The 27,903-nt window shown below is 40.4% G+C and overlaps 1 protein-coding gene across 2 annotated transcripts in view; it reads right to left on the bottom strand.

The window, feature by feature from the left end:
* Positions 1-9,242: 9,242 nt before the first annotated feature.
* LOC109409011 (neurobeachin-like protein 1) overlaps positions 9,243-27,903 on the bottom strand; it is a 255,913-nt gene continuing 237,252 nt past the window's right edge. For both annotated transcript variants that reach the window (XM_062856956.1, XM_062856957.1), the window contains 7 exons: positions 26,799-27,059; positions 25,226-26,734; positions 24,967-25,139; positions 24,567-24,880; positions 10,195-10,309; positions 9,954-10,131; positions 9,243-9,889 (listed from right to left, as the gene is read on the bottom strand). In XM_062856956.1, the coding sequence (XP_062712940.1) occupies positions 9,727-9,889; positions 9,954-10,131; positions 10,195-10,309; positions 24,567-24,880; positions 24,967-25,139; positions 25,226-26,734; positions 26,799-27,059 (2,713 nt within the window). In that variant the 3' untranslated portion in view covers positions 9,243-9,726. The remainder of the gene's footprint in view (positions 9,890-9,953; positions 10,132-10,194; positions 10,310-24,566; positions 24,881-24,966; positions 25,140-25,225; positions 26,735-26,798; positions 27,060-27,903) is intronic.

The raw sequence follows: 27,903 nt of genomic DNA, 5'->3' as shown, positions 1-27,903 counted from the left end.
TCAAATTTTGACTGTTTGTCAACCTATTATGTGTGCATCATTGGTACAAATTTGGGCTCGATTGATTAATATTTCGCAAAGTTAGAACCGTTCAGGTAAAACACTATTTTTCAGACAACTCATTTTTGAGGTGTCATATCTAGGAAACCAGTGAACCGAATTGAATGAAATTTTGAACGTACACTAACAATATGTAAATGCTTCACAAACTATTTAAACATAGGTACTTTTTAAACGTCGAAAAAAGTTATCATGGATTGACACTTTTTGGATTTTTCTTGAAAAAATGTAATTTTTTTACATCAATGTCAATAAATTTTAGTGTTGATATCCAGAGACTTTCCACTTCTGTTCTCAAGTTATCTCTAATCAGATATATTAGAGCCTATTTAGATTGAAGGAAGAACACATTTGGTAATTTTTGTGCGGTATTGTAAATTTGACTTATTTTCCTCTATATGGGTAAAAATTTCAATTCGGTATAACTTAATTCGCCGTGAGAAAATATTTCATTTCATAACGTCGTATTAGGTATCAATATATTGTTGATAAACGGTAAAAAAATCACTTAATTCGGTTCACTGGTTTCCGAGATATGACAGTTCAAAAATGAGTTGTCTAAATAATAGTGTTTTACCCGAACGGTTCTAACTTCGCGAAAAATTAATCAATCGAGCCCAAATTTGTACCACTGATGCACATATAATAGGTTGACAAACAGTCAAAATTTGAGATTTTTTGATGCGCTCTATGAAAAGTTACAGCATGTTGAATTTTTTTGTGGGAGAAAAAAATTTGCCTATCCCAAACATTTTGGCCATCCCCTGTATATCGGAAACCAGTGAACCGAATTGAATAAATTTTTGAACGTTTATCAACAATTGTGAGGGATGTCCCTTACCACTCGGCTACTTCACTGATAGAAATTAGATGATAAATATGATACAGCTTCTAGGTAACTGCTGGAATGGGTTTGTTGACACTTTCCGGTGCCAACCAGGGTGTACATGGTGAGTGTAATAAAAGTTGGAAAATGATGTAACTGAATAAATTAACGTATAAAAATCGATACATCACCAGAAATTACGCGCCTAGATATCACAAAATTATTTGCTGTGTTGTTTGATTATTGTCTTTTTAAATGGGAATATTTTTTTAACATGTGAAGGATCATAAACATAAATAAATGCGCTCAATGATTCAAAAGTTCAAAAGCACGAGAGAAAAGAATTCGTAGAAAAGCTTTAAAATGTTTTGACCAAGTTTGATGTATGAAATATTTGAATATTTTCCGTACTAACCAAAAATAAATAACAATTCATCTAAAATATACCAGTAAATAATTTAACTTTGTTATTTGATTTCTCTAATATGTAGCTGTCTTCTAAATGAGTGCCCATCACAGAAAGCAAACATATGTCTAGATCTGTACAAAATCTCGATGTGTTGTAAAACAGACATAAAATCACCACATAAATACACCGCTGCGTCTAAATAAACCATTAACGAACGGCGTTCCAGACATTTTTGGGATTTACAATTTATTTGAAGCTAAGAAATCATCAAACCTGTTTCCACAGACAAACAGACGTAACACTTGCAAAATTTCCATCGACCACGCTTTTAACGATCATTTTAAATTTTCATAATTGTGGCTTTCACACAGGCTTGATATTCCTCCTCGAAATCAAAAGAGTTTTGCAATAAGCTCTAGAGCGGTGTTTTGCTTCTGCCTCGTCGCGAGGGAGCGAACGAACCTCAAACAGAGAAGCAATAAAATCTGAGCGAGGGAGAGGGGAACGAAAAAAGAGCCGATGATTATTTTGTGTTTTTGAGTGCGGCCTCGAGAGTCTTTCTTTTTATGGGAGTGGAACTCCCGAGTACTTTTTGAGTGTGAGTGGACGTGAGAAACACAACAAACAATTATGAGTGTTGGACGAACTCCTCGCTACGCGACAAGCTCGCGCTCGGTGCTGTTGAGGATTTGCGTTGTGATTTCTGAGTTTTATTTTCACTCCTCAGAAAATCGCCGAAATCGCTTCCTCATTTTCTCGCGAGAGAGCTTCTGTCTGAAGTTTTACGCTAGGGCCTTCTGTTGACGATATTGCACAACACAGTGAATCGTACAACTTTTCCACCAGGTGATGGTAGTGTGAACTGGGCGATGGATTTCCATGAAAATCGTTCAAGGTGTTACGTCTGCTTGTCTGTGCTGTTTCTATGTTACATCCACACTGAAATAAAATGAACCATAAGCATTTGCCGTCTTACAATGTAGTAGTGTATGTCTACACAAATTTTACACTATTTAACAAAAAAGAGTAAGCTTTAAATCCTATTTAAAATAAACATCAAAAATCTGTGTCTGTGAATAAAATATTACATGACAGATCATGTATGTTTTAGGTGACTACCGATGAAAAAACTTGCCCGATCTTGCCCGACTGCAAGAACTCATATATGTATAAGTTTGGTGCGATTTTCGCGAAAAAAAAATCAATGCTTATTTTGTTTTTATTTTGCAACTAATTTCCTCGAAATATTTTATATATTAGTGTTTTCCTTTATTATAACTCGAAAACGAATAATAAATTTGTTTGCAAACATGTTTTGATGAAAAGTATCGATATTATGCGGGTATTTTATAAAACGGCTTTGCAAATTTGGCGTATTCGGCAAACTTTTTCAGCATTAATAGCCGAACAAGACACCACATCGCTAAAATGCAATTCGTCCGAAAAAACTTATGGGACTTTTATGCGAATAACGTAAAAACATGACTCTCTACCGAGTTCGTCTATGGTATTATATCTGAGGTATTGATTTCCGTAGGCAAATAACTTAACTGGTCGATGCAATCAAGGAATTAGCATAAAATATGTCGGGGTGTCCATTATACCCCGATTGGTGTTCATTAGGCTGCGGCTTATTTTTAAAAAGTTGTTGAAACCAAGGATCGATATATTCGCCTCACTCCATTCATGTTCACTCCTCTTTGCTGAACCGAATCGAGAAAGATGCAGCAAACGGATAGTCATGATCAAACATGCAACCCCATCACCAGTGAGAAGCGATGCGCAAATTGTTTGACATGGATATTCGTTGCCTTCGAACCCTGGTTGAAACCTGGAATTCGTAAGCTCTTCTGGATTCAAATGACATAAATAGAGAAATCTCTGAGTTTGAGCCAAAAGTATTGAGATTGAGAGGTGGCGCAATCGCCTCAAAGTTGAATTTTGGAGTAATAAAAAGATGTTTTCATTTCAAGTGCCATTACTTTTTTAATTTTCAATCGATTTACAATCTTTTTTATGAATCTCTCAAAAATTAAATTTCAAATAATCGCGTAGAACATTACTTTTTCCAAAATCAAGCAAAATATGATTTTTTTTGTAGATCTAATTTATTTTTTCTTCTTTTTACAAAAAAATAACTTTTTAACCATTTGAACAATTTAATTTTTTTAAGCTTGCTTTTGTAGATATTTCTGTTGCCTGTTTGTCCCAAACAAACTATTCGTCAAAGTATTCATTTTTATGATACTTTTTACCAAAAACTGTCAAAACCTGCCTTAAAACGTGATTTTCATGCAAAATAGGAGTCTTTGACGATTATTTGCAATTTTTTTACTCCAAACCAGATACTTTGCATTATATTTAGGGGTATGAAACACATCGGAGGATTTTTTTTCAATTTTTCTTTTGATTCATTGCATTCCGAAAATTGATGTTTAAGGCTTCCATATTAATTGATTGATTGATTTGTCTTTATTTTAGAGACTTTCAGCCCTTGGCTGGTTCGTCTCTATCTCTAATATTTTTTTCACTTTAAGCTTGAAACTAAGCATGAAAACAATTGAAATTTTGCCAATATTCTGATTTTTCTAATAAAATACGCGTTTTTTAACGGTTTTTGGTATTCATCTATTTTGAAACGATTTTTTAAAGGTACAGTTTATTCACAGCATTCTTAGGCAACAAAAATATCTACAAAAGCACGCTAAAAAATGTAATTGGTTAAACGGTTAAAAAGTTATAAAACACATTTGAGTTGCATTATGAACATTATGCAACTCAAGTGGGTTGCATTATGAAAAAACCATTGCATAGAATTTTGTATGGAACTTATTACAAAACTCGATTTTTTCAGCACTCTTCGTATTTATCCAACTTGGCAGGCCTCGATGGATAAATGTACGACTCGTACTGAAAAAATCAACTTTTTGCAACTCGTTACATATATAACTATTTATTACTCGAAAATTCAACTTTGAGGCGATTGCACCACCTCTAAATCTCAATATTTTTTGCTCAAACTCAGAGGTTTATCTACTTATGTCATTTGAATCCAGAAGAGCTTACGAATTCCAGGTTTCAACAACTTTTGAAAAATAAGCCGCAGCCTAGTGTCCATTTCGCCCCGTATCTTTCCTGTCAGCAATAAAAAAACACACGGTTTACAGTTCATTATTTCTTCACAATAAAGATATTGTACCTGCTGTAAATGATTGAAATACGTAGGAAACAAGCTAAAGTTGTAAGCCAACTGATAATAAGTTAAGTTATTCTCTGTTAAAGCATTGTCCACTTAGAATCCGGACGCATGGCATGTTTTCTAGGGACGCTCTCAATGGTCACAATCTTCATTCTTTTACAGCAGCCTTATCCTACACTAGTGTTCTTTCAATGGTGAAAATATCATCTATTTTCTTGCAACGAGTGAAAAGTTATTTCAGACTGAAGACAAGAGAAGGAAAAAAATCTTGCACAAACACGTTGAAATTTGGTATGGTCGGTCAGGTACGACAGTCGCATAAAATGTTAATATCTCCAAAACCATTATGTGTTTTGTGCACAGATGTTGTTAATCATCGCATAAAGAAATGTCCCCAGAAGATTAAAGCTTGGGTTCATTGATTAATCTGCTTGGAATTTGAAGATTTGGCAAGAAGTACGAACTCTGGGCATCGTTTTTTTTAAATCAAGAAGATGAGAACAAATTTATACAAGGATGACAGCCTCAATTACCGCGTGCTGCTTTTCAAAAACGCACACAAGGGATCTATAGAGGTTTTACCTATTTTGCTGTCACGACAGCAGAAGCCGTTCAGTGGTTTCGTCATGGGTGGGTAGTATTTATCAACGAAAAAACACTCAAATTTCGCGTTCACTTTATTCACCGAATTGCCTCTCATTTCGCAATAAGAAAAACTTTTTGATTTTTTTTCTTCGGAATCCTAATCAGACTAATCAAGGCACTCAGGAAATTGCATAGACGACCTGATTGTTGGACTAACATGCCGAAGGGGTTGATTCTAAAATTTACCACCGTTGTGCAGATTTTTAAGGAAGTTAACACCGAAAAAATGAAAAATGTATTTGAAATAAAAATAAATAATTTCGATGTATTTTTTTCATGAAACTACAATAAATAATCTTTGTTTTGAGGGCTTCACCTTTTATGTTTGTTATTCCATCCCTGAGATATACGTGATTTTGTCCGTCCGGATTCTAAGTGGACAATGCTTCATATAGGCCTAGACCATACTCATGGTGGAAGCTCAGGTAAAATATTATCTCCTGGGCGCCCATTGAAAACACCACCCCCGGCGAAGACTGGCGCTCGAGCCTAGCTATTTAGCACTGTAGTTGAAGGAAATGCCAATGCAGAACCCGTAGCTTCCGGGAAGGTAAGCCCAGCTCCCTGGGTTAGTGGGTTGGTGTCAGGCCCTGCGTGCCAGCCGTAAAAAAGACTAGCACCGGAAAATCAACAAAATCAACCGTACTCATTTGCTTAGGGTGTCCATTATGCCCCTAATCCTGCTACCTGTTGTAAATGATTGTCATGTAGTGAACAAATGATGGACATGTAGCTAAACGTGTAAGAGTACTGATAATATGTTAAGTTTGTCACTGTTTTTTAAGACACTACACCGTTTTCAACCAGAGGTTGCACAGACTGAACGATCACTAACATTAGACAACGGACAACAAACGAAACACCCAGTGGTCCAGTGGAAAATTTTCCGTTTGAAGAAAAGTTTTTCACCGACTGGAGCGGGAATCGAACCCACACTCCGAATCTTACAAAACGGCCAGACGACTGACGCTCCTAACCGCATGGAACCAAAGCCCACAACACAATTGTTTTACAGTTCTAACGTACTCATTTTCTTAGGGTGCACATTATGCCCTAACTCCCCTCCTATCTTTTTTCCAACTGTAATCCAAGTGCTTTCTTTACCTTGACCATACAATGTGCGAGAGATAAAACGTTGTTTTCTGTATATTCAATCAACTTCTGCTTAGGCTACCATTTAGTAGGTCCAGATTTGAAATACGCGCAATTAAAAAAAAAAATGTAAATCGGTCGAAAAGTTTTTGACACATCGTGATCACCGTAACGACACTTTTTAAAAATACTAGGAAAAGCTACTGAGAAAATCGCGTTTGAAATTTTGCGCATTGCCTTGTCCTTATGGCATCATCCATTTATTACATAACGCTAAAATCGACATTTTTCGAAGCCCCCCTCCGTAACGCTTTTTTGTATGAAATATCGAAATTTTTTGTATGGGCCGTAACGCTCGGCCATACTCCCCCTCCCCCTAGAGTGTTACGTAATTTGTGGACGGTTACTATGGAGAATTCGCGCTACAATGGGCTATAACTTTGGTTCTAGTGATGAGGTTTTTTGAAATTCGGAATATATGTTGTCTAGAAGTATACTCAGTTTATGCAATAAAAAAGAAAGTTCGATTTTTCTTATTCCCGCAAGGTATGTAGCTCCTGAACGCCTCTGAACGCTAGAATTGATTTGGATCGATTTCCATCCGAATGAAGATTTTTAAAATTGTAAGAAACAAAAATTTACCAAATAGGGTCTTGTACCATTTGGGCAGGTGTACCTATTTTGGGCACTTGCCGCTATAACTAAGTCAATTCGAACGGATTGATTTGAATTGTTGTATAGAGTTAGGCACGTACAGTATCTTACTCTACACAAAAACTCAAATTAATCGGTTTGCAATTGGCTTAGTTATAGCGGCAAGTGCCCAAAATAGGTACACCTGCCCAAATGGTACAAGACCCTAAATCTAACTTTTAAAACATAACAAAAATGACTGCTCAAGTAATTTTGAAGCGGATTTTTTGCTTGACCATTACTCGTCCTATCCGAGATTCTAGAGCTGATAACGCTACTCCGGATTACGGTACCATGTAATGTGATGCGTATACGCATACATACATATTTATCTTCCCGATGCGGCGTTCAACAATCGCCTAAATTCATACCACCACCGATCGCAAACGCTTAAATCGAAAGCTTGCGCAAACAGCAAGTTTGTTGCTTACGTCTTGTTCTATGATAAAACAAAACTAAATAACAAGTCTTGTTCTTTCACTTAACCTACCAAATATTAATTGCTTATGTAATCTTATCCCTTATGTGGCCGACAGGGTACCCAGCACCACTTTAAATTACACGGTGTAGAAATAAGCAAAAAGTTTGTCGGACACATAACGGTTAAAACCAGTCACACTGAGAAGTAAACCGGCATTACATGCATAATCACGGAAATTTGTTCACTTTTTGTATGAATATATTCTACGATGTCATACTTCTTGTCAAATTTTCAAAGGCAGAATTTGCGTATGATAAGAATTCTCAAACAAGATGCATACATTTCATCTTAACCCTTTGCTGCCCACGACTTTGAATGACTAGTTCTAAAGCATTGTCCACTTATAGAATCCCGACGCATGACATATTTTCTAGGGGCGCTCTCAATGATCACATTCATCTTTCTTCTACAGCAGTCTGATCCTAAACTAGTCCTCTTTTAATGGTGAAAATTTAATAGATTTTCTTGCAATGAGTGAAGATTTATTTCAGTCGCAAAAAATGTTAATAAATATCTTCAAAATCATTATGTCATGTGTTTTGTGTACAGATGTTGTTAATCATGGCATAATCACAGACAAACAGACGTAACACTTGCGAAATTTTCATCGACTACGCGTTTAACGATCATTTTAAATTTTCATATTGTGGCTTTCACAACCAGAGGCGCGCGCATCGTTTTTCTATGCGTTTGACGTTTCACACTAGTGCCTTCTGTTGACGATATTGCACAACGCAGTGATTCGTGCAACTTTTCCACCAGATGATGGCAGTGTGAACTGGGCGATGGATTTCCATGAAAATCGTTCAAGGTGTAACGTCTGTTTGTCTGTGGCATAATGAAGTATCCCCCCAGAAGATTAAAGCTTGAGTTTATTAATTAGTCAGCTTGGAAATCGATGATTTGGCTAGAAGTTCGAACTATGGGTATCGTTTTTTTTTTCTAAACAAGATAATGAGAACAAATTTATACTATAGGATGACAGCCTACAGAATCACGTGCTGCTTTTTGAAGACGCACACAAGGGATATGATGAGCTGTCACGACAGCCGTAGGCGTTCAGTGGTTTCGTCACAGATGGGTACCCAAGTAACATTTTATAGTCAAAGAGACTAGAAGAGGTTCTTAGAACTATCATAAAACCAAAATAAAAGGTATTACCAAGCTAACACAAAGTCTTATATGATGTTGTATAGGATGCTAAAGTGGAGGCCATATGCGTTGCGTACATGCTTCAATTTAGCCGCGTGTAAAGTGTACGTATATCGCCTCCACTTGTGCAACCTATGCAACATCATATACGATCATGTGTTTGCTGGGTAGGGTTTATGACGGTTGTGAAAACCTCTACCTTACCGGTCTGTCCAGAAGCCTGGTGACCTCTGCTCTGCATAGTAGTCGTCTCCATTCTGCTCGGTTATTTGCTGTGTGTCTCCAGTTCCGCACTCTGCGAAGGGTCCGCAGATCATCCTCCACTAGGTTGACCCACCTAGCTCGCTGCGCACCACGTTTTCTTGTACCGGTCGGATGCCTCTCGAGAACCATTTTAGTCGGGTTGCTATCCGACATTCTGATGACGTGATCCGTCCACCGTAGCCTCCCGATGTTCGCGGTGTGGATGATGGTTGGTTCTCTCAGCAGTTGATGCAGTTTGTGGTTCATTCGCCTTCTCTAATTCCCGTATTCTATCTGCACTCCGCCGTAGATGGTACGCAGCACCTTCCGTTCAAAAAATCCTCTGCACGTAGAGTACATGCAAGCACATGTTGTTCCCTCTGACTTGAAGGCAACTGAATGTATTGTCATCACGTTTAAGGATACCCATAAGAACAATTAATAATTTGCAACGATTGTTTATTTTGTCATAATATATTTGTTTTCTACACTATAGGTACGTCCATAAAATAACAACATGCATTTCAAGTAACATTTCATCTAAAATAATATGTTATGCTCTAATCTCCGGAAACTAATACACGAGCCAATGCATTCGCCATTGAGTCGTCTCGTTACGTACAATTTCAGTACATACTCGTCAAAACTTTAAACCTGAAGCGATAGCCGACTGAACTAATCTGACTTCCCTTTTGGATCTTTACTCGTATGAAGTAGTCGCAGAACCCTGATTTTTGCCATACGCAATGGATATAAAAGTTAAAATTTATGTATGTATGTAGCAAAGTTTCACCATTTAAGTATTTTTTTTTCTCTAGGAAGCTTATTGTTTTTCTATTTTTCTAATTGGTAAAAATATCTGAGGGATGAAATAAATAGTAGTCTGACAAGATATCTATCCATGCTAATTTCACTTGAAAATCGATCTAAACGTTCAGAACGGCGTGCTTTTTGTATGCAATCGGTTGCATTATACCAATCACAGCCAAGCTTCCATCGCGAAGCGGTGCCAACAGGTGGGTACTTCCCCCGGTGGCCACAATCGTTTGGGTGGGAATATGGAGCGGAATGTCAAAGATGGGTTTCAACCTGCAAAAGAGTTTCACCGTATATCGTGCCCCAGAAGAGATGCACAAAATTCTACAAAACATACCCATAGAGACGACTCATCGTGAGGTCACCAGCATCGTCGGATACGACCAGGTAATCGGTTGCAGTGGTTAGTCCTGTGACCCGGCCGGAAACGTACTTGGAACCTAGATTAACGCCATTAATACTGAAAACATGGACCGAGTGCGACGTGTCGTCCAGGGCTGAGAACGCAATGTGACCTGTTAGGATGCAGTATAAGTAAGTATTGGAATATGCGAAGATTGTTAGCACAACGACAATACCTTGGTACGAGAGAGTGATGTATGATATTTCGATTATCGATCCCGTACATCCTACAGGGTTTATTGTCCTTACGAATTGACCTTCTTTCACAGTATACACGTTTACTGTTCCATCCTGTAACGACAGTTTAAAAAGTTTTGCTTAGAAACACGTAGAAATGTTGATTGACCTTGAAAGCTAAGATCCAGCTCTCTCAAGCATTTCGAATAACAATTGGCCATTGTAACATTTGTTGCCAGTTAAGAATTGCGTGTTGGTTAAAACATATTGACAGATAAGCAAACGATTCTGTGTATTTTTTTTTTTTTCATAGTAATTACGGCGGTAGCACGCTGTGCTTATGTTCTAACACCGCACCCTTTCCCTACGTTTGCTTCTATGAGCCTCTATTTTTGTTTCAACACACAGAAGTACGTAGGCATATCGTGGCCCAAGTCGACACTGTTTTGGCCTGCGTTGAACAAAAATAGTTTTAATAAAAGTTTCCCCTTTTTTTCTTTTTGTCAATTGTTTTTTTTTTGTAGTATGGTCCATGTATTTAGTTAGGTTCTTGTCAATTTGTCAGTTATTCGAAGTAGATCTCCAAAATGTAGTCAATAAGTCAATTAAGTCATTCTGATCTGTTCTATCATAGCAGCTTTAGTCTTTGCTTTATTGAAGTGTAGTTTTATTGGAAATATGCTGAATATCGTTATTAAAAAGAGACGTCTGGAGCTGTGTCCTGCTTGTTCCGTCATGCACATACTACATATTAAAAAATGAATATTAATGCTGTCTAGCGCATTGTTTCCTATCGGCTATTATTGTAGTATAGTCCCAACTGCAAGCTTTTTTTCCAATCTTAGCGTCAATTGTCTTCTAGTTACTTCTAGACAGATTCATCGAATCAGTCGAACCCGCATGTTAAAATACAGTCGATTCTGTGTCAAATTGTTTTTTTTTTTATATTTACTTCTCTGTGTTCATCTCTTGTGTCCTCAAAATGTCATCGGTCCAAAACCCACAGAAACATGTAACTGAACTTCTAACACTTTTTCTGTTGGTGTCATAACATCATCTAAGAGATAAACAAAAATTGCTTGTCAACTATTATGTATTCATCCCCCTACAAATACTATGAAAAATATTCAAATTCGTTCTGTCCTATCGGTCCTATCAAGATAAACCATGTCATTTTCTCATGCGTGGCCTAGAAATGTCAACCTAGTCATACAAAAGTAACGTTGTTCAGTTAATAAAAAGCAGTCAGTTTTTTGTCCAGTCCAAACTGTCACGTCAAGTGTTCGCACGTTAGCTTCGAATCTATCAGCACAATTAAGTGCTGCAAATCTCCTTCCCACTATTAATTTTTTGGTTGATTTTAATTGCTTTATTTAAATAAAATATAATAAAGTATAACATTGTAGAAATTCGAAAAAACGTCTATGACATTAATAAATTACTAATCAAAATCAACCAAGAAACGTGGGAAATAGAGCCCAAACAACATTTTGAAGTCAGCTGGCTGTAAAAGGTTCCAAAACCAGTCACAAATCCTATAAAACTTTTATTAGGATTTGTAACGATCATCAAAACCTTCTCAAATCCAACCGATTTGGAACTATTGCTTGGGAATAGACTCTACTGAGCCCTGGCGGTTCCTCCGTGTTTATCGAGCATGTCTGATGCATATGATCAGCCATACTCCATCTGCAGCAGCCGGTTCGTGATGAACCGTTAGAGGCGCATTAAAGTGTTAAAAAGGTGATATGTTTCACTAAAGAACACTACATTACAATAATCAAAATGAAACTCCTTCACTTTAATACCGTCAACCCCTGCGAACTTGGCCAGGGAGATAAGCAAACGATTCTGTGTATTGAGATCAAAATCATTACAGTCAAGATTCCTATAGTCGGGGACCGTGGCGCAATTGGTCACACGTTTGCTTCATAAGCAGATGGTCATGGGTTCGATCCCAGCCCCGACACTTTCGTCAGTTGCTTTTTCCCCCTGACGGCAACCCATAATGGACCTCCAATCGGACTGGAAACAAGAACAACCAACAGCCACACACCAACATCCTCGTGCTCATCATTCTACCATGATAGGGTCGAAAGTGAAAGCAGCGCAACGGCTACCAGTTCGATACAGTACAATTAGAATGGAATGCATTTAGGCACTGTACAAAGTGTAAGTACAGCTTCTAATTGAAATCGCTCACGCAGTGCCCTAGTGGATAGACGAGCTGTAAATTAGGTTAAGTGAGTGAAGAATAAAAAAACAAAAACTTTTGCCCAGCATAACCTACATGTTAATCCGAGAGCACCATCGGGTACGTGGAACAGAGTCGAAAGAACGAGTTGTTCTACGAGGAATGCAGAACGATTTTGGAGAGTATTGACGCAGTAGGCAATCGCCCTAATGCCCCACCCTGGTTACGCCCTTCCCAGTCAACCAGTGATTGAATAAGATGCTGAATAAGATGATAAAATGGAGGCGATATGCGTACATTTTACATGAGCCTATATGGAGGCATGTATGCATATGACCTCCACTTTATCATCTTATGCAACATCTTATACGATTACTGGTTGTCTGGGTTGGTGACCAACCACTGTTATTTTTTCCTAACTATTATTCACAAGCCAGACCTCAAGTCATACAGACGTGTTTCTCAAATAAACTGTTTTCGTTTGTGAACGTCTTCGTTATTCGTTACTCGAGTCGTCCCTTAAAAGTTGGGCGAAGATGGGTGAATCGACGCACGGAATACCTCAATTTGATGGTGGACAAGGCTTCCAGAACTGGAGTTACAGGGTGAAAATGTTCCTGGATTCCGTTGGGGTACTAAAAACCTTGACGGAGAACCCCCCGAGGTTACTGGACAACGAGAGAAGTTTGATAAAGCCGATCGTAAAGCCAAAGTCCACATTGTAAGTTTCCTGGCAAATGAAGTGCTGGAAGTTGTACGCGAGAAGACCTCAGCAAAAGAGATGTGGAATAGACGTGTGCGCCGCCGTCGCCGACGATTTTTCCACGCCGCCGCCGCCAGTTGAATTGACCCGGCGCGCCGCTGTTCATATTTTTCCACGCCGCCGAACAAAATTTCTCACGCCGATGAGAAAAAGACAAAGATTTTTTTTCTCGCCAACACTTTTCAAATCACCAATTTAAACCTGATAGCAATTTTTAATCAGTTTCTATTGTTTTTTTCTTCTGCATATTAGGTGTAGTTTTCTAAAGTTCTTCTTGTTTATCTTTCGTAACATTTTTATGTGATTTCTAACAGCAATACTTTGAAGATCCTCACTTATTCTATTTTAAATACATAGCCAGTCTCTTTTGTAAATCATAACGAATTATCAACAAGATTCTTGGCGGTGATCTAATTAGGTTCACAAACACATCCTCCATCCTTCTACATATTCTTTGTTTATCTCTTGGAAGATTTTCATGGCAATTTACGAATGCCATTCTTGAAGGCATATATTCCATACAATCATCAGAAATTACTTTAGAGGACCCTCCAGAAATTTCACCATTTCTTCTAAAAAGCTCCATGCTTAAGAAACTCCCCCATGGATTATTTCAGAAATTTCTCCAGGGATTCATTCAGAAAATCACCCATGGTGATATTTTTTAGAGATGTTTGAAGTTTCTCCATAAATTTTTCAAAGAATTTATACGAAGAACCTCCTTAAATGGCGCCATTGATTTAATAAAAAAATCCATAGATAAGATCACGCAAAAATGTCCATTTTCAACACCCCCCCCCTCCCCTCCCCTTTCCCTTCATTAGCACACTTTTTGTATAGGACTCCTTTGAAATTATCACATTCTTCAGAACCCCTCGCTTCTCAAAGCGTGAGTGTGGCGTAACTTATGGACGTTCGTCCTTCAGAAACAACTCCAGAAAATATATTTACACAGTAAACCCAGGGTACTTTCAGGAATTCCTCCATTGGATACTCCGAAAATTCTTTTAGGGCTTCTCTATAAATTTCTTTATGGAGTGTCTCTTGGACATTCTTCAGAAGTTCTTTTATGATTTTGATTATATTATTCCAGTAGATATTCTTGCAGTGATTTCTGAAAAAAAATCATATAGTTCATGCGTTACTCTGGGTATTCCTTCACGTATTTCACCAGTGATTCCTCCTGAAATTCTTTCAAGGATATCACTAAGATTTTTTAAGAAATTAAGAAATATCTGCAATAAAAATTCGTAGAAAGTTTTACATATATTCCTTTGGAAATTTCTGGGAACCATTCTTCTAGAGGTTCTTTTAAAACTATGTTCATGAATTCATTCGGAAATTCTTTCCGAACATCCTCCATGAATTCTGTTAAAAGATTTGTCTTGAAATTTTTCCAAATATTTATTTATAAATCCTTGTAGGAATTCCACCAAGGGTTCTGAGGGAGAGTTTCCAGAAATTTCTTTAGCAACTCTTTCTAAAATTATTTCAGAAAACTTCTTGGGATTCTTTCACATAATCTTCAGGAATTAGATAAACAATTTATTCAAAAATTCCTCCAAAGATTCATTCAGAAGATCCTCCATGGATTCCATCTAAAGCCTACTAAAGAATTTCATCTGAAATATCACTTAAGGCATCTTCAGTAGTTTAATGAGTTTTCATGAATGTTAGTAAGATATTACCTCAAACATTTTTCAATGATTTTCTTCCAGGGGTGATTTCCGTCTGGAATTACCGAAGAAATGCTTAGATGGTTTCTCTATGGAATGCCTCCTGTGGATCCTTCAGATTTTTTCCCTGGGATTCCTTTAGAGATTCCTCCGGGAATTCATTGAGATATTACTCTACAGATATTTGATGCCCAAGCAACACATATGTTATATTAAAGTTACGGCAGCGCAAGTTTTGGTGGCATAGAAGTTTATTTTACGTTATTTAAACACAATGTTTAAATTACGTCTAATAAACTTCTATACAACCAAAACTTGCGCTGTCGTAACTCTATTATAACATGTGTGTTGCTTGGGTGAAGTATTTTATGAAATTACATAAAACATAAAGGAGTTATTCTTGGAGAGTAATCTGAAAGAATTTCTACAGAAATGTTAAAAATTTCCTGATGAAATTTAATTTCATTTAATTTCATTGAAACAATTTCAGAAAGAATCATTGAAGGAGCTCCTGAGATTCACCACAAAAGTTCAGTTAATTGGACGCAGTGCTTTGATTTTGCCAACAGGGTAAGGGCTGATTCAAATTTGACGTCCATCATTTTTCAGGATTTTTAGACCGTCCTCCACCCTGTGCCACGCTTAACCCTCATATCCCCCTCCCCCCTAAACGATGGACGTCATATTTAAATGATCCCTAAGAAAAAAACTCCTGAAATGGTTTTGGAATTTCTGAATTGAATAATGAAGAAGTTTCTGGAGGAATCCTTGAAAACAATTCATCGGGAATTCGCGCACAAATTGCAGATAAAGGTACTACAGGTCAGACTCGATTATCCGGAGTCGGATTCTGGCGCTTCCCAAAAATATATCTCAAAAATGGAATGCTGTAAAAAGCTGATATTTTGACTGATTACTAATCAAAGTTGGTTTGACAAAATGACAAAATTTCAGCTTTAAAGAGCATTCCGTTCTCCAGATATGTGTTTGAGAAGCATCAGAACCCGACTCCGGATAATCGAGTCCGACCTGTAAAAGAATTCTTGAATAAATCCCCTTATGAATTGTTGAAGGATGATTTTAAACAAACCCTGGAAGAACTCCTGGACATACTTCTGGATTCTTGAAAAAAAATCTTGCGCAATGTCTGCATGATATTAGTGGATAAAACTCTTTGATACAATTTCCCTAGAAGAACTTGTGAAGCATTCATCCTGGGAAACTGAAGAATGCTGTGCAGTAATTCCAAGAAGAGATATTTTTGGAATATTCCTGGAGAAATGTCAAGAAATAAAAACTGAAGTGGTTTCTTAAGGAACTCCTGGAAGAATCTTTGGATGATTTTTTTAAGGGTCGCCAGAAAAAAATGCTGAAAGAATACATGAAGGAAGGTTTATATAAATCTCTAGAGAAATTTGCGATCCCAAACGTGGAGGAATATCTGAGGATCTTTCAGGAAGCCCCCTGGAGGAACTTTCAGAAGAATCTAAAGAGTTTTTCTGGAGGAATTTTTGAAGAAACGCATAAAGGAATCTTTTGAGGAATTCCTGAAAAGAACCCTAACAGAACTCCAAAAAAATCAGATTTTACCATGACAGCACTGATTTAAAATGAGTTTTAGAAGAAAAAATATCCCAAGAAGAGAAGTGTGACGTTGTGAATTTCTATCGAGAGGAATCCTTTATAATTTTCCTGGTAAACATGCTCAAGGATTCTCTCTAAAATGTTTGGCATAATTCTTTCAAGGATAGTTTTTTTATTGAGATATCTGATGTGCATACGTTAACACAAGCGATTACACCTTTCACACAAAATAGATGGAAATTGTACTTAAGGCGAAACTGGAAGGATTTTCTAATTTTTCCGGTTTTTGATTTTTTATTAAATAACGGAGCAATATTTTCAAAATCGGTTTTCGTGCACATGTAGAGTATGGATCAAGATATCTTCTAATTTTTTTTGAGGTGGAAAATGTTTTCCATTTTTGCAGAAACCATTTTTTTGTGAAATTTTGTTCAAAAATGGTTTCTGCAAAAACGAAAAACATTTTTCACTACAGAAAAAATTCAGAGGATACTTTGATCCATACTCTACATGTGCACGAAACTGATTTTAAAAATATTGGTTTTAAAAAATCAAAAACTAAAAAGTGAGGAAATGCTTTCAGTTTCGCCTTTAGTAAAGGAAACAAAAATGATTCTGTATTATCGTTTTTTAGAATTTTATTAAAAAAATATGGTCACGCCGATTACGCCGCCGCCGCCGCCGCCGAATAGGACGAACGGCGTGGCGCCGGCGTCGCCGCCGCCGCTGCCTTATATTACTATAACCGCCGCCGCCGGTGAAAATTGCTTCGGCGCACACGTCTAATGTGGAATGCCCTTGAAAACACCTTCGCAAAGAAGTCCATCGGAACTCAAAATCTACTGCGGAAGCAGTTGAATCGTTTGAAGCTGGAAGAAGGGAAGTCTGTACGAGCCCATCTGCTGGTATTCGAAGATATCATCAGGCAGTTCAAGACACCCGGTGCCACGATTTATGAAGCGGATGCGGACATTTCCTTGTTCCAGATTCTACCAGATTCGTTTGATCCGTTGGCCACCGCCCCCGAAAATCTCGCTGAAGAAGATCTCACTCTTGAAATGATGAAGCAGCGATTACTGGCTGAAAAGATGAAACAAACGGAACGGCAAGAGGATTCCGGAAGAATCAACACTGTGGCGTTTTTGGGAGCTGCGACCAAGCCATGGATGAAGCCCAAGCATGATGCCAAGAAGTTTCAAGGGAGAAGCCACCAATGCGGAAAACGTGGCCATTTCAAGAGAGACTGTAGGCAGGAATGGGACAATGGAACGAATGCTGAAGTGGAGAATACGGAAAACGGAGTAGTCTTTATGGCAGATCGGTCAAGCAGGAAGCCCAGCAAGAACAATATTATTTTCAAGCTTGATTCCGGTGCCAGTGACCATCTGGTGAATCGTCAAGATGGTTTCGCAACATACGGGAAGCTGAGACAGTCAATTGCCATCAACATGGCCAAAGATGATGTAACATTGGAAGCGAAGGTTGCAGGAACAATTACAGGGTGCAGCAATCGAGGGATGCCACTACGGATGGAGGACGTACTGCTCGTTCACCGGGGCAATCTGATGGCTGTCCTGAAGAAAGACGTAAAGATTATTGGAACCGCACAGATGAAAGGTGGATTATACGAGCTGGAAGTCAAGCTGGAGAAACCTTCTGCGAGAATGTGTTCAAGCAATCCGAATAACCTCATTCTCACCTGAGTCAGCAAGGAATGGCTATGCTGGTGCGGAATGACACAGTGGACGGCATCAAATGTGAACTGTCAAGACGTACTGTAATAGCCAGTGACGTAGAATTGGACGAATCTTGCTATCCCTATCATGTGTGTCCGGATGATGAGAAATGTTTTCCTCTAGTGATTCTACCACTCGATGAGCAAGAGGGGAAATGTTCTCCAATGATGACACAGTGAGCAGCGGATGCAGCAATTCAGCTGATGAAGGAGATTTCTGAAAACGAGGATCCCGAAGATTTCGACGATGATTATGAAATCTTGGATGAAGTCTCCGGTGGACAATAATCGAACAGGACGACGCCAGTTGCGCGCCCTTCGCAATTAGAACAACATGAGCCTGAAAAGGATGCAGTGTTGAGGCGTAGCGAACGGGAGCGCAAGCTCTCTGGTAAGTTATTGGATTTCTTCATCGGATATAGAACGACTTCTGCTGGTACTTTCCTCACAGATCTTCTTGAACGTTACGCTGACATTCACACGAGAGACGACTGTGATGACTGGTTCAAGGCCGCTCAGAACGAATTGCACACCATGGAATCAAATAGCGTTTGGAGAATCGTTACCCGTCCTGAAGGAGCCCGATGCTTGAAAACTAAATGGGTGTTCCACATGAAAGAGGAGGCAAATGGCCAGAGAGCGTCTGTACACGAACAACTTAAGGAAGGCATATTCATGCAGATTCCGGATGGTGTACGTGCAAAGAAAGGTCAAGTTTGCAATCTGTTGAAGTCGTCCGGTTTGAAACAATCTCCACGCTATTGGAACATACCTGCGTTGGAAAATCTAGTTACCGATATTTTCACGAAGGCTTTGGATTTCAACCGCTTCAGGACGCTTCGTAGGACTCTTGAACTATCCGATTGATGAGTTACCAGACGGACGACTGGTTACGCCCTTGAAGACCAACCACTGTTATTTTTTCCTAACTATTATTCACAAGCCAGACATCAAGTCATACAGACGTGTTTCTCAAATAAACTGTTTTCGTTTGTGAACGTCTTCGTTATTTGTTACTCGAGTCGTCGCTTAAAAGAGAGGAACGGAGCGCAGACGACAATACTGCAGCAAGGAACTCGGCAGAACGTAGAACGTTACAAACGTCAAACACCTTTTTTGCCGATGACCGCTTGGAAGAAGCAGAGTGCGAGGAAATGGAACTGCTGGGCCGTACCCAGAAACATGGATAAGAAGTTCAATGCATCCCGCAACGACTTCGTGTTACGAGCCAAAATAATGCAGCGATAATGATGGGAGCCTCTTGACGGATGGAAGTGATGGTTAAGTAATATCGTCGTTAGGGGTGACATTGGGCCTAGAGGGTAACATTGGTCCATCGATCCTACCAATTCAATATAAGTCAGAGAGCTTGACGGTGGATGCCAAGTATCTTAGAATTATGTATTCTAGTAGTTTTACAAATAAAATGCATTCCCGTCGTACTCTAAATGAGCGGAACAGTGGCCCAATGCCACCCCACTTTGGCCCAATGACATCCCGCACGACGGTACTTCGATGAGCACAAGAATGAGCATAAGATGAGCACTAGAACAAGGCAACGGAAGAAACGACCGCGTTAGATAAAAATGATCCAACTCGCACGCTAAAAGACATGTACAATTTCGCTTGAGCTGCTGCATCGTTTATAGCCTTCCGTCAAACCGACCCGTTTTTTTGTGAACTTGCATCGTATATTGTAAAAAGCAAAACCGTTACGTGGATCGCTCAGTGACCAAAACTACTCCGTGGAAAAAGTACCGAAAATCAGCAATTTTGGACAACTTCAGAATGAAAACAAATTCGTCGGATTGTGATGCAAAAGTTTTTTGCAAAGAATGTGAGCTGTGTATTCATACGGAATTGCGAATGTATGTAAAGTGTGCTGGACCGTGTGGAACGAGCTATCATATCTCATGTGTTGGTCTAAGTAGTGAGCATCTACGATCTCTTTCTTGCGGCTTCGTATGGTTGTGTTGTGAATGTACGCCTGCCTTCAATGACTGGAGAAGTGCTAAGCCAAAGTCACCACTTGCATTCCCGGTTGATGCTGCTAAGTCGATAAATTCTTATATATCCGAACTACAACGTCAAGTTTCTTCGATTATGGATACGCTGGACCGAATCATGGCTAACGACACTTTTCATAATAGTGCAATTCCACTTCATTCCACACCGGTCGTAGCAGCTGAAGTAATGAGTGGAACAAATATGTGCTATAAAAGGCAACGAAATGAGAACAGTGAGCAACCGGAGTCAACTGATGATTGCTTTTCTTTGCTGCTGTCGAACATCGACGTTAATACAACCGAAAGTGATATAGAGTGTTACCGTTGCGATGATCTGCGTTTGTTTATTTGTATTTTTTAGAATATTGTTAGATTTGATGTTAGTAATGTTAGTAATGATAGTTAAAAATATAATAAAGGATATGACTATTGGTTAGTTGTTCTTGTTAATTGTTAGTAAAGTTGTTATTTGTTTGTTAATAATTGTTAAAAATTGTTAGTACTGTATAATCACTCCGATAGAACTAGGGTCAAAAATTGTCAATACACGAAAACACCTTGAACACGCCTAACAATCTAAAAGCATGGAGGGTTCGAAAAAGGGGATAAGAGAGTTGCCAGATGGATGCCACGTCAAAAAGAGAATAAATAAAGATTGATGAGGGAAAAGGAAGGAAAAGGGGGAGCAGGCTACTGGGTCGAATAGCGCTAAAGCTAAAGCCTATTCAAATCTTGAGCTCAAAGCGAACAGACACGGAAATCTTACCACCGTATTAAAGTGACCGTTACAGTTTAGAAGTTAGTACTTCAAAAAGTTTTAGTAAACCACCTGAGTGGAATTCAAAGTTGGAATCAGGTATGGTAACCGGAAGATAACTGTTATAAACATCCAACAGCACCCAGTAGCCCTCTAACGTTAAATGCTTTCCTGACCTCATTATTAGGACCCATTAGCGTTGGCCTGCTAAAGGTCTCCCACGAGCCGCCAAATTCCGTGGTGAACCACTGAGAGCAGCCTAGAAGGTCCGCTTTAGGGCCTCCGTCTACCCAGTGCCCCGCACGTCGATCCGTTCGAGAGTCCGCAACGGTCCGGAACCCTGGTGTAACCCCGGAAGACCCCGGTACACCGCAAACATTGGCCTCGTCCGACAACGCGCCTCCCGGACGACCGTTTGGAGCCCTCCGAAGACCTCCGGAATCCTACGAGGACGTCCTGGACCCGTGGACAGCCCGAAACCCCGCCAGATCATCAAGAACCCCTCCACGTGCTGCACTTCCGCCGGCCGGCCTCATCGAGACGAGATACACGCCACACCTCCCACACTCACACACCTCGTAAGTTAAATAAATCGTTAAAGAATGAAAAGTGCGTTTTCTTGAACCCTTGACGAGCTCACGCCGACCCTAAGAGTCTCTCGTGCTAGGGCAGGTCCATCCGACCCGCCGGGTAACAAGAGGTTTTGGTACGCAGATGTGTTGACGCTCCCGTTGGTGACCCTGTATGCGTGATGAAGCTGATGCCAAAACGTATTCACTACAGGCTGCTCGATTACATCTCGTTTAAAGTCGTTTTGAAGCGGAGGTGGAAAGAATTAGCTATGTGTGCATCAACCTGGCCCTTAGGAATTAAATTTCGAGAATTCATTCGACGCTCTGACAACCCTTGGAAGCCCTAATGATGTAATGTGCGCTAACAGCTTATTTTAGATAATTTTTTGGTTGTTTGATTTGTTTTGTTTTTATCTTGTATCCTTTGTATGTTGATAATGTTGATTCGAACTGTGTTAGATTGTCAATGTTATGATGCTATGTAAACGTCTGATGAATGTATTAGAGTTATTTTAATTAAAGTTTTCATTAGTTATATAAGCTATCAGTCTGTACAACCATTAATGTGTTGAAGAGGTTGTAAATAAATAAATAAATAAAAGAAGTTCAGGATGTCATTCATCAGCTCAAAACCAACAATGCAACTGATAAAGATGGTATCACAGTTAAACTTATCAAGATGAGCCCAGAAAAGATGATCACCTGCCTGCATCAGTTGATAGACAGTTTATCCCGAGGGTAGATAGTTGGGTTAACAGGCCCTATGGGGAAGTAACATTCCATCTGACCCAAGTCCTATCGGGCCAAAGTTGCTTCCGACAGTATCTACATAGTTTCGGTCATGTGGGTTCTCCCGAATGCCCAGTGTGCAATAGTTTAGAGGAAACAGCAGAACACGTTCTGTTTGGGTGCCCGCGTTTTCGCACAATGCGTGACCGCATGCCTTGCCACATGCGGGGAGGACACAACTCCGGACAATTTGGTCCAGAGGATGTGTGGAGATGAGTTTGGCTAGAACGCCGTTTCAACGGATATCACCCATATCGTCTGGGAGCTACAGAAGAGGTGGCGCGTGGACTCGGAGAATGGCTAGTTCAGATGCAGTACAAGAGGTGGTCCAGGGGTTCGGAGTCGGCTTCGTAGGTGATATCGGTGCCCTGCGGTCGAGATCGACCCTTACAGCGATTAAGTGGCCGCGGAGAAGAAGTCCCGGTAGCGGTGCTGTCGTGGCGTCGGTCTACTGGGTTGGATCCGAGCCCGCGGTTGGAAAGGGGTCCCCGGCAAGGATCGGGGTCGGTGAGACCCTGCTGTCTTCAACCTTCGAGTGCATCTTATAGGACCTGAAGGGTAGAGATACCCTTCCTTTGCGGGCAGGTCAGATCGGGTTGCACGTGGGCATCATTTTTTGATGTCTGCTAAGCAGTTGGGCGCGGGCGGGGTTGACGCTGCCCGCCTTCTGAGGACAAAGGGAGTGATGAGGACCACTTGGGAAACTGGCCAGCATGCTAACGTGATGGACTCTCCAAAGCGAGTCATTGATGTTCGTTGCTGCAGGCTACGCAGCTAACCTTGAGGGTGCGATGTGCACTAGCCCCTCTCTGAAGCAATGCCTTCTTGGTAATTCCGGAGAGACGAAGGGTTTTGCGATCATAGGAATGTGTTTTAGTGAGTCGAGGAGAGAGTAGTCCTGGCTTTTAGTATTGCTGTAGAAGACGGCCTTAAGCTCACACTACCCTAACCTTCCTATTAGGGCGTCTGTTGAGCAGATTTTCCCCCCTATGGTTTAGAAGGGAAAAAAAGAGGATATGTATTGACGTCCAAATTGTCTTGGAACTGAGGAGGTAGCACGTGGACTCGGAGAATGGCTAGTGCATACGCGATACAAGAGGTGATCCAAGGGTTCGGCTACGTAGGTCATACCGGTGACCTGCTGTTGAAATCGACCCTTATTGTGATCAAGTGGCCGCGGGGAAAACATCCTGGTAACGTTGATGTCGTGGAGTCGGTCTACTGAATTGCATCCGAGCCCGTGGTTGGAAACGATAAGATCGGGGTATGTGGAGGCCCCATGTCGGCACGTCTTTATGTGTGTTGGATAGTACGGCCTTACTTACGAGAAAATCAAATCACTGTGCACGCGTCAGTTATTGATACATACTGTACAGTTGGAAACCGGCCATGGGGTTCCCTCTGCCTGCCTTCCCTGCAGCTCCCCTGACACACTCATAAACGTGCCTGAGACCGCATAGAGCCTCTAAAACCCGTGGAGCCCCTTTAAAACCCACAAAACCCGTGAGGCCCTCCTGAAACGCCCTTGAGACCCCCTAAAACCTTCGCACACCTTGTGAAACACTCCTGAGACTACTAAAAGCGTCCCTGAGATTTCCTGATACCCCTGAAATGCCTCTTATATTTCTAGATATCACCTGAAATGCCCCTGTAACTTGCTGAGACATTCAGAAACGCCCCTAGAACCCCATGAAGCGTCCCTGAAATACCCTTTGCTTCACTTATGATCCTTCTAAATATCTCTGAACCCCCTGGACACCCGAGGCCCTCTGAATCTTCCTTTGCTCTCCCCCATAAACATCCCTAGGTCGCAGTTATTATAGCACTGGAGAACAAGAATTAACTGTTGGTCTGTCTCGAGAGCAAACTTATGTGTCTCTGACAGATTTTGGGCCACTGAATTCGAATTTGAACTATACCTCAATTTATTGGGCAAAACATGCGATTTTGGGCTTTTTTGATTGCAATGCAAACCATTCAGCATGGAAATATTTTTTTAAGCAACCAAAGGATAAATTGATCAACTAATATCTAAATTAACGACTCATGCAAAATATTTCGTTTCACCAAATCAAATTTGATAGATTTAGGGGCCCAAAATCTGTCAGGGACACATAAGTTTGTTCTTAAAACAAAAAATGTTGCGCTGTGTAGTTACCGTCATTATTTAATTGCCTGATGCAAAATATTGGTTCTGAATTGTTTTCTCTCTTATTATACAGGACATAGAAATAAATTAGAATTACATAAAAAAAAAAACCTACATAAAACGAGGCTTTAGTGCATCATACTCACCAATGATCCCGATGCCACGATATCCAGTTCCGTCATGATCGCCACGCAGGAAACCGGCCCATCGTGGCCATACAACGTGTGCACCGGCTTCGGTGTCAGATTGTTGGTGAGATGAACTACGTTGGCACTGCCCACAACATTCCCAGCCAAATTCTGATTCAACGCCGCCGTGTTTGGCTGAAGATTCGACGCCCCACTGGAAGCGCCACCTGCGTTGCTGCCATTGCTGATCGACCATATAATGCAGGTGCAGTCCTTGGATCCGGTCACCAGGTACGATCCGCAACTGTCCAATGCGACACATGTTACTACGTCTAATTGGGGGAGGGAGGGAGACAAAATTGGAATTAAGTACATGATAATAATTAGCACAGCCAAGGCTGCATAGCACAGGGCGTACCGAAATGATGAATCGCCGATGCGACCACCTTTCCTCGTGCCATATTGAACATGCGGACGGAATTGTCCCAGATGCCACCGGCATACAAATATTTGCCATCGACACTAACAGCGAATAGATTCGGGCTCAAATTGATCGAAGGATGGAACGGGCCGATTAGTTTCTTGCGGTTTCTATAAATTCGAGCGAAACAAAATAATATTATGTAAATTAAGTACCGTCGATATGCGCATTGATATGCAGGGCAGTTATGGCTTACTTCAGATTGGAGGTAGTGGCATCGATTTCGAGCAAAAATCCTTTCTCTTTGTCGAACGACATCCAACTGTGGCAGCCGAGGATTCCGTTTTTCGTGACCGAAATTAGCATGTCCGGACTGGTTTGCAAAAACGATCGCGGGGGGCTTCGAGGCGTGCTGAGATATATGACTGGGTCTTTGTCTGTGGAAAATTCGCAGTTGATACTGTTGACGCGGTCTAGGATCAGCGTGAGATCAGGCCGTTTTAGTTCCAGTTTTAACAGCTTCATCGTCAACTCGTCTTGGGAAAGTCGTTTGGGGTGGTGTTCTCTCAGCAGTTGCGACGGAGTTTGGCCGAAATTGTTGATCATACCTTCTACGGCTTCCCGTTCTACGGGGTTTGTGATTTTATCTAGATCGACTGCCCCTTCATACGAGCAGTAATAGAACACATTCAAGGCTTCGACAGCTTTGGGACCTTTCTGTTTGCACCCGAAAATCAGATCAATCCAATGATGGAGGTTTTGAGAAACGTACTCAGATTCTAACGCTCTTCGGTGAATCGCTATGAAATCTTCTGCTGATTTGGCCCAAGGAGGTAGCACAACGTCCTCTACTCGTTCCTTCGTTTGTTGGAGTATTCCAAGGTCGAACTGATTTAGATTCTTTAAAAATTCCGGGAAATAGAAAAACTCAGGTATCAGTTCTTTCACGTCATTTGGGTTGTCCATCAACAACTTCCAGGTTTGGGGAATGGAGTGAAACTGTCTATCAGCGACGTCGAATCGCCCACTTTGTAGTTCTATATGCAGGGACGTGAATGGTTCTACTCGTATTAGATAGTGTAGAACACCAGCTGAATTAGAGTAATGGGTACCGTAATGGAACTTAGGGATCATCCCGGACGGATCTTCAAAGCTTTCGTATTTGTTTCGCACTTCAATCTCATTCTTCGGATTTACTACGCCAATCGGTTTGCTCAGATCTCTGAACGACTTCGGATCGTTAAGGTCCAAAATGTCGCTCGTGTAATCCGCTAATATCCACGGAAATACCGGATACTGACTAAGGTCGTTGTAGGAACGACCCGCTATGGTGTTGAGATGCATCAGATACTCAAAGTTGGAAATTTCCCTGTTGATCCATTTTTGGGTTAACCCAGACGATCGCAGCAATTCCGCTGGAGATCGTCCCGATCCATACAAAATGTTTGGTGGCTGCAGGCTTAGAATCTTAGTAAAAATCTTATTTCGAGTCTTGGTGGTAAAATTGAGAAAATAACTCGTCTGGTCTATCAAAAACATCTCCAAAGCACTTCGGCGCAGGTTGAACTTCCTCAGGTGAAGCTCCCTCAATTGACTAATGGGAAATTTGAAATCATGGCGTTGACCATCGTCACGTATGGCACTAATTTCGGAAAACACTATCTGATTGGTGGTTAGATCGAGTCTTCCCTTGACTCTTGTCATCAGCGTTATCAACTCGCACTCCTGGGAAATGACAATCTTCTCCTTACCGGATGTTTCGGGACTAAAAATCGTCATGAATTACGAAAAAAAATCTATCACATATTTCAAAATTCCCCCATACTTACACCTGAGGTTCCACATTATTGCGCATTTCCTCCTCCAGTAGCAGAATGTCATCATCTACTGTTTCGTCACCAAGTGCCGCAGGAGCAATCGTTGAGCTCAGCTCGGCCGACAGACGTTCGGTTTGCGCCGTACTGGTGGTATTGTCACGCATATTGGAAGCAGCTGTGTGAGGATCATGGTTCAGGTCGGGCTCCAGCTTGAGCCGCATGCGGACGCTGTTTTCATGATGGGACAAACGCCAGTACTCGTCCTCGGAGGATCTGCAAGTTGAAAGAGAAATGCGGGAGTTGTAGTTTTGGTGCTTATTTATTTTATGTTTCATTAATCAATGATCATTACATAATATAAAGGATAATCGCGGCCAGATTCAGAACACATACGTTCTAACCGATGCTGCTGTTCCAGTTGATGTCGTGAACAAGAAACCTTTATTATTATTATTATTAGCTTTATTAAGGAGATTTTCAGCCCGTGGCTGGTTCATCTCCATACAACAAGAAACCTATCAAGATCTACATCAATGCGAAGCTTGGCTTTAAAAACGCAGACTGAGATATCATGGCCTTGAAAAAATGAGCAAGAACGAAGAACTCACAGAGTTTGGTGGCGGTAGCAACAGCGATGTGCTCACCAGGGGATCGCTCTTTTTCCATCGTCCTGTGCACCAAGTGACATAAGCATATCATGATGACTTCACGGAAGTCGATCACATACGTAGCAGCCAAAAATGGAGACGGAGACTTCTTCATGTGTGGAAAACACGTAATGTCGTCCTTGCGTCCGATCATCATTACACTGAGGATACTGCAACTCCGAAAATCATACGAATCAACTATGATGTTTTGCCACAAGGATTTCTTGCGAAAATCATAGTTACGAACTATGATTTTGGATTCAAAGCGCCAACTATTATTGTCATACTGTTACTGTATAAATTTCTTAACACCCACGTATGAAAATCATACCGATAACGTATAAAAACTGAAACTATGTCGTATGACTATCATACATATTTTTATGAAATATTTTGCACAAATTAAAAAAAAAATCGCAACCTGGAATCGAACCAGGGACGTTAAGGTTGGCGAGTGCGTGCTTTACTCA

This window comes from Aedes albopictus, chromosome 3, assembly GCF_035046485.1.
Source record: "Aedes albopictus strain Foshan chromosome 3, AalbF5, whole genome shotgun sequence".
Lineage (NCBI taxonomy): Eukaryota > Metazoa > Arthropoda > Insecta > Diptera > Culicidae > Aedes > Aedes albopictus.
Note: the sequence above shows the minus strand (reverse complement) of the source record. Positions and strands in the feature narration are given on the sequence as shown.